This window comes from Saccostrea cucullata, unplaced genomic scaffold (assembly GCF_032062105.1).
Source record: "Saccostrea cucullata isolate Sc308-1 unplaced genomic scaffold, CSIRO_AGI_Scuc_v1 ctg1158, whole genome shotgun sequence".
Lineage (NCBI taxonomy): Eukaryota > Metazoa > Mollusca > Bivalvia > Ostreida > Ostreidae > Saccostrea > Saccostrea cuccullata.
The window spans coordinates 28,769-41,260 of record NW_026926078.1 but is presented as its reverse complement, the minus strand read 5'-3'; the positions used below and the strand labels follow the sequence as shown (position 1 = coordinate 41,260).

General features: G+C 32.4%; 2 protein-coding genes across 8 annotated transcripts in view; one reads left to right on the top strand and one right to left on the bottom strand.

The window, feature by feature from the left end:
- The window catches only part of LOC134270686 (uncharacterized), a 44,843-nt gene that overhangs the window by 3,629 nt on the left and 28,722 nt on the right, over window positions 1-12,492 (top strand). The gene's annotated exons all lie outside the window — the stretch shown is intronic.
- Window positions 1-12,492, bottom strand: part of LOC134270684 (gamma-tubulin complex component 2-like) — an 84,420-nt gene that overhangs the window by 47,464 nt on the left and 24,464 nt on the right. The window contains exons 21-27 of one of the 7 annotated variants that reach the window (XM_062752929.1): window positions 9,781-9,955; window positions 7,391-7,534; window positions 6,677-6,901; window positions 4,628-4,651; window positions 2,903-3,066; window positions 2,581-2,672; window positions 1,002-1,409 (exon numbers count right to left, since the gene is read on the bottom strand). The exons of 3 other annotated variants lie outside the window; for them this stretch is intronic. In XM_062752929.1, the coding sequence (XP_062608913.1) occupies window positions 1,300-1,409; window positions 2,581-2,672; window positions 2,903-3,066; window positions 4,628-4,651; window positions 6,677-6,901; window positions 7,391-7,534; window positions 9,781-9,955 (934 nt within the window). In that variant the 3' untranslated portion in view covers window positions 1,002-1,299. Of the gene's footprint in view, window positions 1-1,001; window positions 1,410-2,580; window positions 2,673-2,902; window positions 3,067-4,627; window positions 4,652-6,676; window positions 6,902-7,390; window positions 7,535-9,780; window positions 9,956-12,492 lie in introns of those variants that run through there. 3 more of the 7 variants (XM_062752930.1, XM_062752928.1, XM_062752933.1) reach the window with 3 other exon arrangements.

Genomic DNA, 12,492 nt, shown 5'->3' with positions numbered 1-12,492 from the left:
CAGTAGGGGGAAGGGGCAAAGTACATGAACCAATCGTCAGGTACTTGTGATCTTGTTGAGTATTGAGGCTGTAAATACCTAAACTGACAAATTGAAAAATGCCATTTAAATTTGAAATAAAACTAAGAAATTTGTGAGATAATTTTATAATTAATCAAAATGTAGCCTTAACTCGTTATGTAAAATGTCGTTTACATTTATAGTGTTTCGTGTTTATTGGGCTCAAAACCATCTTTTTTTAAAATTGAATGTCCATATTTCCCTCAATTTCAGGTGCATAAGAATTTAAATATATACTCATGTCTTGTTCCGATTTATTGGTACAGTTAAAAGCCAACGCGGCAACTTCTTGCAAACATATAATGTTCCAAACACGGCAATATAGCATGCACTTCCTATTTCATGCTGTCTCGGATGACGTCACGCAACAAGGGAGATAAGCGATTCACAATAAATGATCCACTTGTCACACAGGTAAATTTAAACGACTATAAGTGATGGAAATTGGTGACAAAAAATTAAATAGAGCTCAGAATGTCATTCATATTGCTCCAGAGGCTGACAATAATGAATAGTTATGAATTTTCACAAAAATATTATAATTGACCTTTAAAGCCTCAGTCCTATACACTTGGACTTTGTCAAATTTCTCACAGAAACTAAAAAGTTAAAGTTTACATTTTTTCTGGGTTTTTTTCTTTATCGATATTAATCCAATGATCAGTGAGAATCTTTTTTTCAAAATACATGTTTAATTATTTTTCATTGGTGTTTTCTCAAAAAATGAAAATATTTGTTGTATGTTAATGAATGAATTTTACTAAAATAAATTAAAGCTATGCAAAGCCATCACTGCTTTTAGATAATTCCAATAAATACATCGAAAAATAGGTTTTCCTCTGCGGCCAGACACATTTGTGGGTAAATTCTTTTAGCAATCCCCATTAAAGCAATATACTTTTTTAAAAATCACTAATTTGTAAAAATGTGGAATTAATAACTCTTTATTAATATAAAAAGACCAATTATTCCTTAATAAAAGAATATCTCATCAATACTGTGCTAATGACTTCAAATATATTACTCAGATTAACATAGTTCTCACTTCCCACATATACAATTTTTCGTAAGAAAACTTTTCAAAAATGTTTCCTTTAACATCTACAAGCACATACCAGTGACATGGAATTGCATTGTGCATTGCAATAAGTTATTTGAGTCCAACAATGAACTTTAATATATCTTAGTTTCTTTATCTCTTTCCAATGTTAGTACTTGTGTTGTTCTGGTCAGCCCTTCTTAACTAGATGAGTTAGATGATGGTCTTTGTTTGTGGATACTTGGGACGTATTGAGCCGTCTCTGGACGCTGTGACGTAAATGATGACGTCGGCCATGAACCAGTGGATCCTATAAATCAATATGCTGATTTTAAAATATATTGAAAAGATGGTTAAATCATGAATCGTAAGATGCTGCTGTTTGTCATTTAAAATTCAAACTCCATGGAGAGAAAACTATACTTTGAAAGCAAAACAAATGGAATCTAACAGGAAACATTCTGAATGGATTCTGAGCTATAGACAATAAATTCACACAGACAGGTGACTACTTTTGTTCATTTAATTATTAACCTGAATCTTAGCTTTTGTACAGTTAGTACAAGTACACTCATACAGATGACTGAAGGACAAATTTTGTAACATTTTTTTTCTTTTTTCAACATATAATTGAAGGAGGTTGGGGTCAAAAATTTAATTTTCGGATATAACTTATTTTTTTTTATTTGATATCTCAAGTTGTCAACTTTCATTTGTCAAAGATAAGTTTCATACATTACAGATTTTATATGGAGTTCTTCTTTTCTTAAAAGTATACACGCTATAACTTGCGCCAGTTAAAATACGATTGGAAATGGATATCATTTGTTTATCAATAAAAGTTACGAAAATACTGTAAATTACACCATTAAAATTAAACGCGTTACAAAGTTATCAAATTAAAATTATTTATTATCCTGCAAGGAAAGAAAAATAGCTATTCTTAAATAAATCCATCACGTGACGCCGTCGCTACACTTAGATTGATAAACACACGTGGCGTAAAGAAAACAAGGTAGGCCGTTTGGGATACTACTCACTTTTGACGTGGATGGCAAGCGTCTTGCTCTTAATGGTACTTTTCTTTTAATATATTCAGTATCAACCATCTTCTCTGTTATGACGCATATTGACCTTAATATTAATAATTGTTGTCAAAATGCAACATACATCGTTGTCCGTGAATTCCCGTGGACATGTGTTTCTATATACAGGCCTACTGTTTACGCACTTCCTTCATCAATATTCATGAAAAGATTGAATTCTTAATTCCTAGATATGTTTAATTGTTTTGTTATTACAACGACATCTATAGTACACTTTTGTGGAAAGTATTATTTTTCATTACACTTCATGTGTTTTAAATCATTAATCATTTCGTTTCACACAAAATTCGGCGTTCATACAGCGTATATGAATTTAAGACCAATGTAGTCTAAGAATGGCCACAACCACCCAGCCCCTTAAGGATTATCATTTACCAGAATCTGTACTGTGTATAGAAGATTCCATCATAGCCTTCTCTGCTGACATGGCTTCTAACTTTTCCTTGTAGAAACCATTGAAATCCAGTCTATAAATATACCATAATCAAGTAGCTACTCTTTGTTGAAAGCATTGAAATCCAGTCTATACATACACAACAAAGTAAATAAAGTAAATAACTGAACATGATTTGTTCCTAAAGAAGAACTCTTCATTGGTTTAAAAAACAGTTTAACAGGAAACTTGAATTTTTCAATACCTGAATAGTTTATATTTCTTTTACTTTCTTACTATTTTTCCTTCCATTTCACAACTAACCTGTAGAGAATGTTAAGCAGTTTCAGGTGTCCACTTTCTGAACTCAGGTCCATGATTTTCCTCAGTAAATCTATCAGTTTGCCAGAGAAGTTGTGGTCAAAGTTTGCAATTGTCCTCTCAAAGTTCTCACTGGCCATCATTAGATCTACATGCTCTGCAACAACCTATAAATTAAAAGGTACGTACACTTATTTCCATTTCTGTGATTGATAAATCAAAGGAATAAAAAGAAATAAGTTTTTAAAAAAACAGTTTCAAACAAACTATTATTTAACAACATAAGGATTTATGAGTAGAAAACATTATGATCAAATTGCAAATCAGGTATTCATCTCACAGTATTGGAATAGGTAGGTTCTTTGCCTGATTTTTGAAAGAATTCTTAACAAAGTGATCAAACCAATAAGTAAATGCTTTATTTAAATAGTTAAATATTTTAATGTTGAAATTAAAGATGGTATAAAGCATAACCCTTGGTAAAATATACATATTAATATTATTTCTGTCAATAACTACTTCCAATATGTCCTTTATGTATTATATATCATAATATTCATTCTCTTCTGTGTGGTATTTTTTTATAGTAATCTATAATGTCCAATGTTCATTCGTCAAATATTGCGAGTACATGTAGGACTATTTTTGCCCAAAACTCATTAACCTTTCATCCAATCAAGAAAATTTCACCATGGAGAAATATATCCCTGAATCAGCCATCATACATATGATATACAAGTGTGTATTTAATATTGGTGTTCTCTCTGCCCACAAACCAAACATGCTCAAAATATTGGAAACGTTTGTCCACATATAACAGAACCAAAACGTAAAGCAAATTAATTTTACAAACTTCATTTACAAATATGAACGTTTTTAAAAATAACTCCACAAAGTTTTATATACATCAATATTATGACTAAATGAGCTCATGAGTATTTAGGATACATTAGGTGAGCTAAGATAATTATTCATTTGTGAGTTCACTCATTGGTGACTGGGTGAATTTTTTTCAGTGCCTCCCACCAGCAATTGAATTATCCTTTACTCTTATAAATTACTATAAAAGTGTGTTTCTATGCATATAAAAATCATGGATGCCAATTCAGAAATGCAAACGACAGTATAATTTCCAATATTGTGCTCACAAGATAGATATAATTTGTATACATGTACTCATTTTCTTTTTTAATTAAATACTTACAGCCCTGTCATTTACCAGCTGTAGAGATTATTTTTAATGTTAAGAATTTTAATAACCTCAGGAAATAATATATATTTTTATCCCAAATTTTAGTTTAATTTTCTTTCAACATGTTCAATATTGAAAAAATTAAAGATAAGATTATTGTAATTTTCCTTTATAAAAAGAAAGAACAAAGAGAATTGTTCTCACTTTTCATATCACATACTTTGTTAATATAAAAGTTAATCATTTCATTGATATTAATTTTGTTAAAACAGTTGATTTTAAGAACAGTTCATAAATAAAATTTCTGAACAAGTCACCATACTTTATAAGCTGAAAAGGAGGAAAGGTTATGATTACTACATCAGGTAAATAAATGAGAAGGTCATGCCAAGAGAGACCTTTAACATAAATGTACATTTGGTAATTGCCTGGCTTGAATTTGGATTAAAAAAGATCAAGAAATGTCTAGAACTAAAGGTTTAATATCAAAGGTTGAATAATGTTATGATAAAATAATGATTTACAGGTAAACTTACATCCATGTTGTATGAAAGAAACTTCTAACAAAGGTAAAATAATTCAGTTAGATGCTGATTGGGTTCAAATAATATAATGACAGATAAGTAATCATGTGTACATTTTAGAACAAGGATGTTCAATACACAATTCAAAAATCAGGATATAGCTGTATATTATTTTCATCATTTATTCAAAGTCCTCAAATTGGCTCAAACATGATCACATGATTAAGTATATAACAGCATAAAGACTTGAATTACTATTTATAGAATCTGAAATGCATATTGACTTGATGTTTCTTAAAATGGAGATTATTTTCTATAAAACAAATAGTACTGATTTCACAATTATAGCTAATATAAAATATATCACTTGGTGTTTCTGAAATAAAATGTTTATTTCAACTTGTTTAATATTTTTCCATGTTCTGTAATTGATGAAAGTCATAACAATGCCTTGAAGCCTTCAATTAGGATCTACTTTAATTTGAAACATATCAGTTTGGATATATTTGTCAAATAATGATAGTAAAAATAATAAAATGAATTATAAACGTATTTTGAATAATTAAATCCTCTTAATTACTCCATATAAAGGAAACACATTAACATTAAACAGCTTAATTTATTATACCTCCCGCTTGAAAAGTGGGAGGGTATACTGTAAATGGTATGTCCTTCGGTCTGTCCGTCTGTCTTTTACGCTTTTGGGGTACCCATCTCTTATCCGCTACTCCTCTTATACCACTGAGTGAAATTTAATGAAACTTTCACAGAATCTTTATTACAGATTGCCATTGTGGCCTCCTATTTTACTTTTTGATCCGACACTTATTTTGGGTTTCCCTGTCACAGCAAAACATGGACTTTGCCATTACAACTAGTATCATTTAATGAGCTCATCACTCACAGTACCTCTAGTTTTAATCTCTAGTCTCAAAGTGTGAAAGAAAGAAAACTTGAGCCTTGTTCTTATTATTTTCACATTTTTTATCAATCTATATAAAAATAATATAACAAATGTAGCCCTTGTATTCGGTCAATCCATAGATGTATCGACTTCACAGAAATACATATCGACCTCGCACTACGTGCTCGGTCAATATGCTTTTCTGTGAAGTCGATATATTTATGGATCGATCTCACCAAAGGGCTTTATTTACATATTATTGTGTCTCTACTAAATATATGACAGCCCTTTTTTATCAAAACAAAGGATTTCAATTAATTCGTAATTTTCTCAGTCTAAACTAAAGAAAAGAAAAAATAATTAAAATGTATTGTCATTTTACAGTCACTGTGATATTCGTCAGTGATAGTTTGAAGGAGATAACATACCTTTATTTACAGAATTTCTTTGATGCCCCAATGTATTTTTTTTAGTATTATACACAATGTTTGAAAATTTTCTTATTATTCGAAATGCATGAACATGATTAAAATTCTTCTCTCATATGTATTGACCTCTTACTCATAAAGTAATAACCAAAAATGTTTTAACATTTGTATTCTCTGTGTTTTCCCTTGAGATCAGTAGCAGATCAAGACAAGCTACTTCTTTAGAAGACTTTGAATACCTTACTATACCTTTGTAGAGAACTCTCTCGTGTTGGTTTACTCTATGGTTCTTACTCAGACCTACCTTTGTTTTGAGTTTTTCTTTGATGGCCTGCTCTCTGTGTTCTTTACTGGTGGCCTGTAGAGAACTCTCTCGTGTTGATTTACTCTATGGTTCTGTACTCAGACCTACCTTTGTTTTGTGTTTCTCTTTGAGGGCCTGCTCTCTTTACTGGTGGCCTGTAGAGAACTCTCTCGAGTTGGTTTACTCTATGGTTCTGTACTCAGACCTACCTTTGTTTTGAGTTTTTCTTTGATGGCCTGCTCTCTGCTCTCTTTGCTGGTGGCCTGTAGAGAACTATCTCTTGTTGGTTTACTCTCTAGTTCTGTACTCAGACCTACCTTTGTTTTGAGTTTTTCTTTGATGGCCTGCTCTCTGTGTTCTTTACTGTTGGCCTGTAGAGAACTCTCTCGTGTTGGTTTACTCTCTGGTTCTGTACTCAGACCTACCTTTGTTTTGAGTTTCTCTTTGATGGCCTGCTCTCTGTGTTCTTTACTGTTGGCCTGTAGAGAACTCTCTCGTGTTGGTTTACTCTCTAGTTCTGTACTCAGACCTACCTTTGTTTTGAGTTTCTCTTTGATGGCCTGCTCTCTGTGTTCTTTACTGTTGGCCTGTAGAGAACTCTCTCGTGTTGGTTTGCTCTCCGGCTCCACAGCTGTGCTCAGACTCAATCTCTGTTTTGAACCAATGTAAAGATACAGGTATAATAACAGACATTTCTTAATTTTTATTAGAAGACAAAGGTCTTAAACAACTGTATGCTTTTTAATATTGAACGGACATTGATATAATATTGTACTTACTGATTAAGTGAAAACAGTTTTAAACTCTTGTAAGCTATAATCTCATTATCAATTTAATCAATAAAGACAAATCTCTGCTACCTAAAGGAAGCAAATTGTGGATCTTAAACAAAATTAACAATTTCAATATGTTTTGAAGGTTATGGTTAAGATAAAGCAGTGTTGTGTGTATGGAGTTAGAGGATTTGGTAATGATTATGCAGTGTTACCTGTAACATTAAGCAGTGTTACCTGTATGTTTGACCAGTGTTACCTGTATGAAGTTGGAGGTTTTGGTTATGATTATGCAGTGTTACCTTATGAAGTTGGAAGTTTTGACTATGATTAGGCAGTGTTACCTGTATGATTGACCAGTGTTACCTGTATGAAGTTGGAGAATGTGACACAAACCACCATCAGTTTGTGTACAATCCTCAGAAGGTCAGGGTCTGTTAACATACAGTCATTCATACAAGTGTTCAGAAAATCAGCATGGTACGCCAACACATCATCTATGTTAGACACCTATCAAGAAAATTGAAACATGTAAAATTATTCCTAAGTTGATGTTTGATGTTTAGTTTATATGTAGGGAGTTGCATAATTTCTTCAACAATTTCAAGTATAAACAGCATTCTAATGCAATTATTTTGTAAAAGACTCTTTGATTGGCTCATTAAATGATGTTTAAAGCAGTAAAACGAGCATTAACGAGCGTGAAAGCTTTTGCATTGTGACGTCATAATAGAGCGATGCAAAACACAATGCTCCGTGACGTATTTCATGTAACAAAATTCATCAAAATAAGACGTAAACAAGAAACAAAATGATTCATTAGAATTAGAATGGATGAGAATGGGAATAACTGATCTTTTAGAATGCATTAGAATGGGAATAACTGATCTTTTAATTTGGTATTTGCGACCGTTATTGCTGATTAAACGGTCGCAAACATCCGTTTTACCGGCTCCGCTTACACATCACGGGTAAAATTCAGTTATTAACTAAAATCAGCATTAACAGTCGCAAATACCAAATTAGAAGATAGTTATTCCCTAATTTACAATGTTGAAGCATGTAAAATTAATTATATGTAGATACTTCTGAGGCATCTTATGCTATTTGTTTTACTGTCACTCTAGCTGCAATAATGTAGCCCTCTCCCTTTTTTTTTTTTTTTTTTTTTTTTGGGGAGAGGGCTACAACTCCTTAGGATCTCCATAATGGTGCAGCTGCGGGAGTGATTTGCTCCCGCACGGATTTCGGCTCAAATTAACAGTAAATGGCTATTTTATTAACATTTCTTACCTTGACTCCAAATAAGTAGTCATCCAAGACGTAAACCAATGCAAAAATATACAGAACGATCCCTATATCGCTTATTTTTCGTGTATGTCAACATCACAACTCGAATTTATCCGCCATGTTTACTGACCTTGATAGATTGTATTTTGGGACAGCCAATGAGAATTTAGGTTCTATAGGAGCGGATCTTTTTGGAATTCCCTTATTTTAAACATAAATATCGCTGCTTGCATAAAAATAACACTTAAAATGGTTTTATATACCTATGTTTTTGTGATGAAATTCAGCACATACATTTATAAACACCGATAATTGCTTTATTCAGTTGTTCTAAATTTCAAGCGAAAGTCTCATTACGTCACGCGTGAACTGTCATGGCTGCTGAAGTAAACTACCAGGAAACATGCAGAGTTATTTTACGAGTTTTTCGCATTTAACGGGGTCTACTGTTGACAGTGAATAAAAAATTCGTCTTATTAGAAGTAAGTTGAATGTAAAAATAATTTATTTTGCCTGCAGTCGCTCCTATTAAAAAAAAATATTTGCACCATTACGGAGATGCGATGGAATTGTAGCCCTCTCCAGAAAACATCAGATTAAAAAAAATCGGAGAGGGCTACATTATTGCAGCTATGTCACTCTAGCTGCAATAATGTAGCCCTCTCCCTTTTTTTTTTTTTTTTTTTTTTTTGGGAGAGGGCTACAACTCCTTAGGATCTCCATAATGGTGCAGCTGCGGGAGTGATTTGCTCCCGCACGGATTTCGGCTCAAATTAACAGTAAATGGCTATTTTATTAACATTTCTTACCTTGACTCCAAATAAGTAGTCATCCAAGACGTAAACCAATGCAAAAATATACAGAACGATCCCTATATCGCTTATTTTTCGTGTATGTCAACATCACAACTCGAATTTATCCGCCATGTTTACTGACCTTGATAGATTGTATTTTGGGACAGCCAATGAGAATTTAGGTTCTATAGGAGCGGATCTTTTTGGAATTCCCTTATTTTAAACATAAATATCGCTGCTTGCATAAAAATAACACTTAAAATGGTTTTATATACCTATGTTTTTGTGATGAAATTCAGCACATACATTTATAAACACCGATAATTGCTTTATTCAGTTGTTCTAAATTTCAAGCGAAAGTCTCATTACGTCACGCGTGAACTGTCATGGCTGCTGAAGTAAACTACCAGGAAACATGCAGAGTTATTTTACGAGTTTTTCGCATTTAACGGGGTCTACTGTTGACAGTGAATAAAAAATTCGTCTTATTAGAAGTAAGTTGAATGTAAAAATAATTTATTTTGCCTGCAGTCGCTCCTATTAAAAAAAAATATTTGCACCATTACGGAGATGCGATGGAATTGTAGCCCTCTCCAGAAAACATCAGATTAAAAAAAATCGGAGAGGGCTACATTATTGCAGCTACTGTCACTCATGATCATAATGTCTTACATTTTCCATGTTTTGCTGGAACACGAGCCAGTTTTGTTCCACCACCTCAAACATCATGTAGTACTCAAAGTTCTGGACAAAGTTGAGCATCCTCTGGCGGAGAGCGAAAGCGGCCAGGTACCACTTAGAGGAGTGGAGGGAGTACATCTTGGCTGCCTTGTTACCGATCCAAACACTATCGGGTGAAACACAATATAAGGCGCATTAAGAATACCACATTGTTATACACGATTTTTAGAAATGTTAATTTCTTTACATGTAATTTATCATAATTCATTCATAGGCATACTTATAAAGGACTTGTGTGCAAAATTTTGTTGATCTAACTTTAACAGAATTTAAGTAAATGCAATAAATGTACCCCAAAAATGACCCTTTTTTAGCGTTATGCGGTTGCGCTTTGAAATTACAGCATTTTTCAATTGAAATTATTGATATATATATCATAAATTTTCATGCTTATGATCATTATCAGACTTTAGAATTTATTTTAAAAATTATTTTGGTGCTTGAATTTTCAGGATTGAATGACAACTTTTGAAGATATGAAAGAAAATGTAATAGGGGTGCAATGTTATACATTTTTGACATAATTTCATCCCTCTCATTATGCCAAAAAAAAAATGTCCATATCATTTTTTTTCTCAGATTTCTGTCTAAAATCACAGTATTAATGCTCTGTTACTTACAGAAAAAAGTTGGGTTAATGTAACAATTGAAATGAAATTTCATTATGTTTTAATGTGGAAAATTAAGGTTTTACAAAAAGCTGTAGTGTCCGTAACCACTTTCATTCTGTGAAATTGGAAAGCTCTATAAATATCATTACTAATTTCCTAGATAGGCATCTCATATAAATGCTGAGATGTTTTGTAATTTTCCTGATCATCAGCACTGTTTGTCTATTTTCATTACAAATGTGGTTACGGACACTACAAAACCCTGTAGTGTCCGTAACCTAAATTTGAGGCAGTTTGAAACAGGCAGTGTTAAAACACTAATGCAAATTTGTTCACAAGGGTCAGAAGTTTGTTTAACAAGTTAGTCAATGTACTTTATTTTTCTCGCTCATTTTGATATTGCAACTAATTTGGGAAACCCAGATTGCACCATTTTCATATACAAGATCGTTGGGGTTACATCACCTTGATATTGGCAGATGCTATTGACATCCTAGGATTTAAGTCAAATAGCATGTCATTATTTTTCATTGTTTAAGTCAACTGGTGTTACATTTAAGAAAATCTTGTTGAAATCCCTTTATTTAAGGTATAGTTTTATCCTATTGTGAATAACTTGTAGAGTGTGTAGTGTCCGTAACCAAAAGTTGAAAAATGATATATCTTTATTTTTCGCCATAGAATTTACAGATAAATTTTTGAAACAGTGTATTACTGTAAATCACTTTTTATTCGCGAGAACTTTATTTTCGCATAATTACGCGAGACAGCGTCCTCGCGAAAATTTAATTCTCGCGTATAATAGTATTCCTTAGGATTTTATAGAACAATAAGCACAATTCTCCAAAATTTTGTCTCGCTAATCAAGAGTCAATTACTATCTCGCGAAAATAAGGTGTCGCGAAAATTTAGTGATGTACAGTATTGAATTTAGAGATAAAAAGGTGTTTATTAGTTGGAATTCTTTTAGATCATTTAGTGGTTTTTTTCTTTACTGCAAGTACTAAAATAATGATTGGACACCCACAATGACATATAAAAATAGTTAGAAATTACTATCACTAGCTACATAACCCATATTTTTGTGAATATTGCTTCAATTGTTTAGTTGCTTATTAGGTGAAATCTTAAAATGTGTTAAATGCAAATAAATTTGCATTCAAAATGTTAAACAGTTGGGAAGTAATTTGGTTACGGACACTACAAACAATTTCAAAAAAGAAAACAACTAAAATTACACCAATTTCATATAAAGTATTGTATATTTAACTGTTTGAAGAAAATTGAATGCTTCACAGAAAAGAATAAAACATAGGTAATCAGAGATTACAGAGCTCACCTCAACGAATGTTGTCTTTAAGTAAGGCAAAGTCACACAATTAACCAACAAAAAGTGTACATTCCAAAAATGAAAATATTTAAGCAATTCTGATCTGATACTTTGAAATAGACCTACATAAACAATTTAAACTAGTTATTCTTCATGAAAATGTAATCAAAATCCAGCATCTGAAGCAAATTTGAGAATTTTCATCTCTTGATGAAAACTTTAACCTGTTCACTCAACCGCAAAATGTAGGTCAGATTCAGCATCCGAAGCAAGCCCGGTTGTATGCATCCTTAGATGTATCATCCATGCAAGTTTGGTCAATATAGGGCTCATAGTTACTTGGAAATGAAACCTGCACCAAAAACTTTAACCTGTTCACTCAACCACAAAATGTAGGTCAGATTCAGCATCCGAAGCAAGCCCGGTAGTATGCATCCTTAGATGTATCATCCATGCAAGTTTGGTCAACATAGGTCTCATAGTTACTTGGAAATGAAACCTACACCAAAAACTTTAACCTGTTCACTCAACCGGAAAATGTAGGTCAGATTTAGCATCTGAAGCAAGCCCGGTAGTATGCATCCTTAGATGTATCATCCATGCAAGTTTGGTCAACATAGGGCTTATAGTTACTTGGAAATGAGACCTGCATCAAAAACTTTAACCTGTTCACTCAACCGGAAAATATAGGTCAGATTCAGC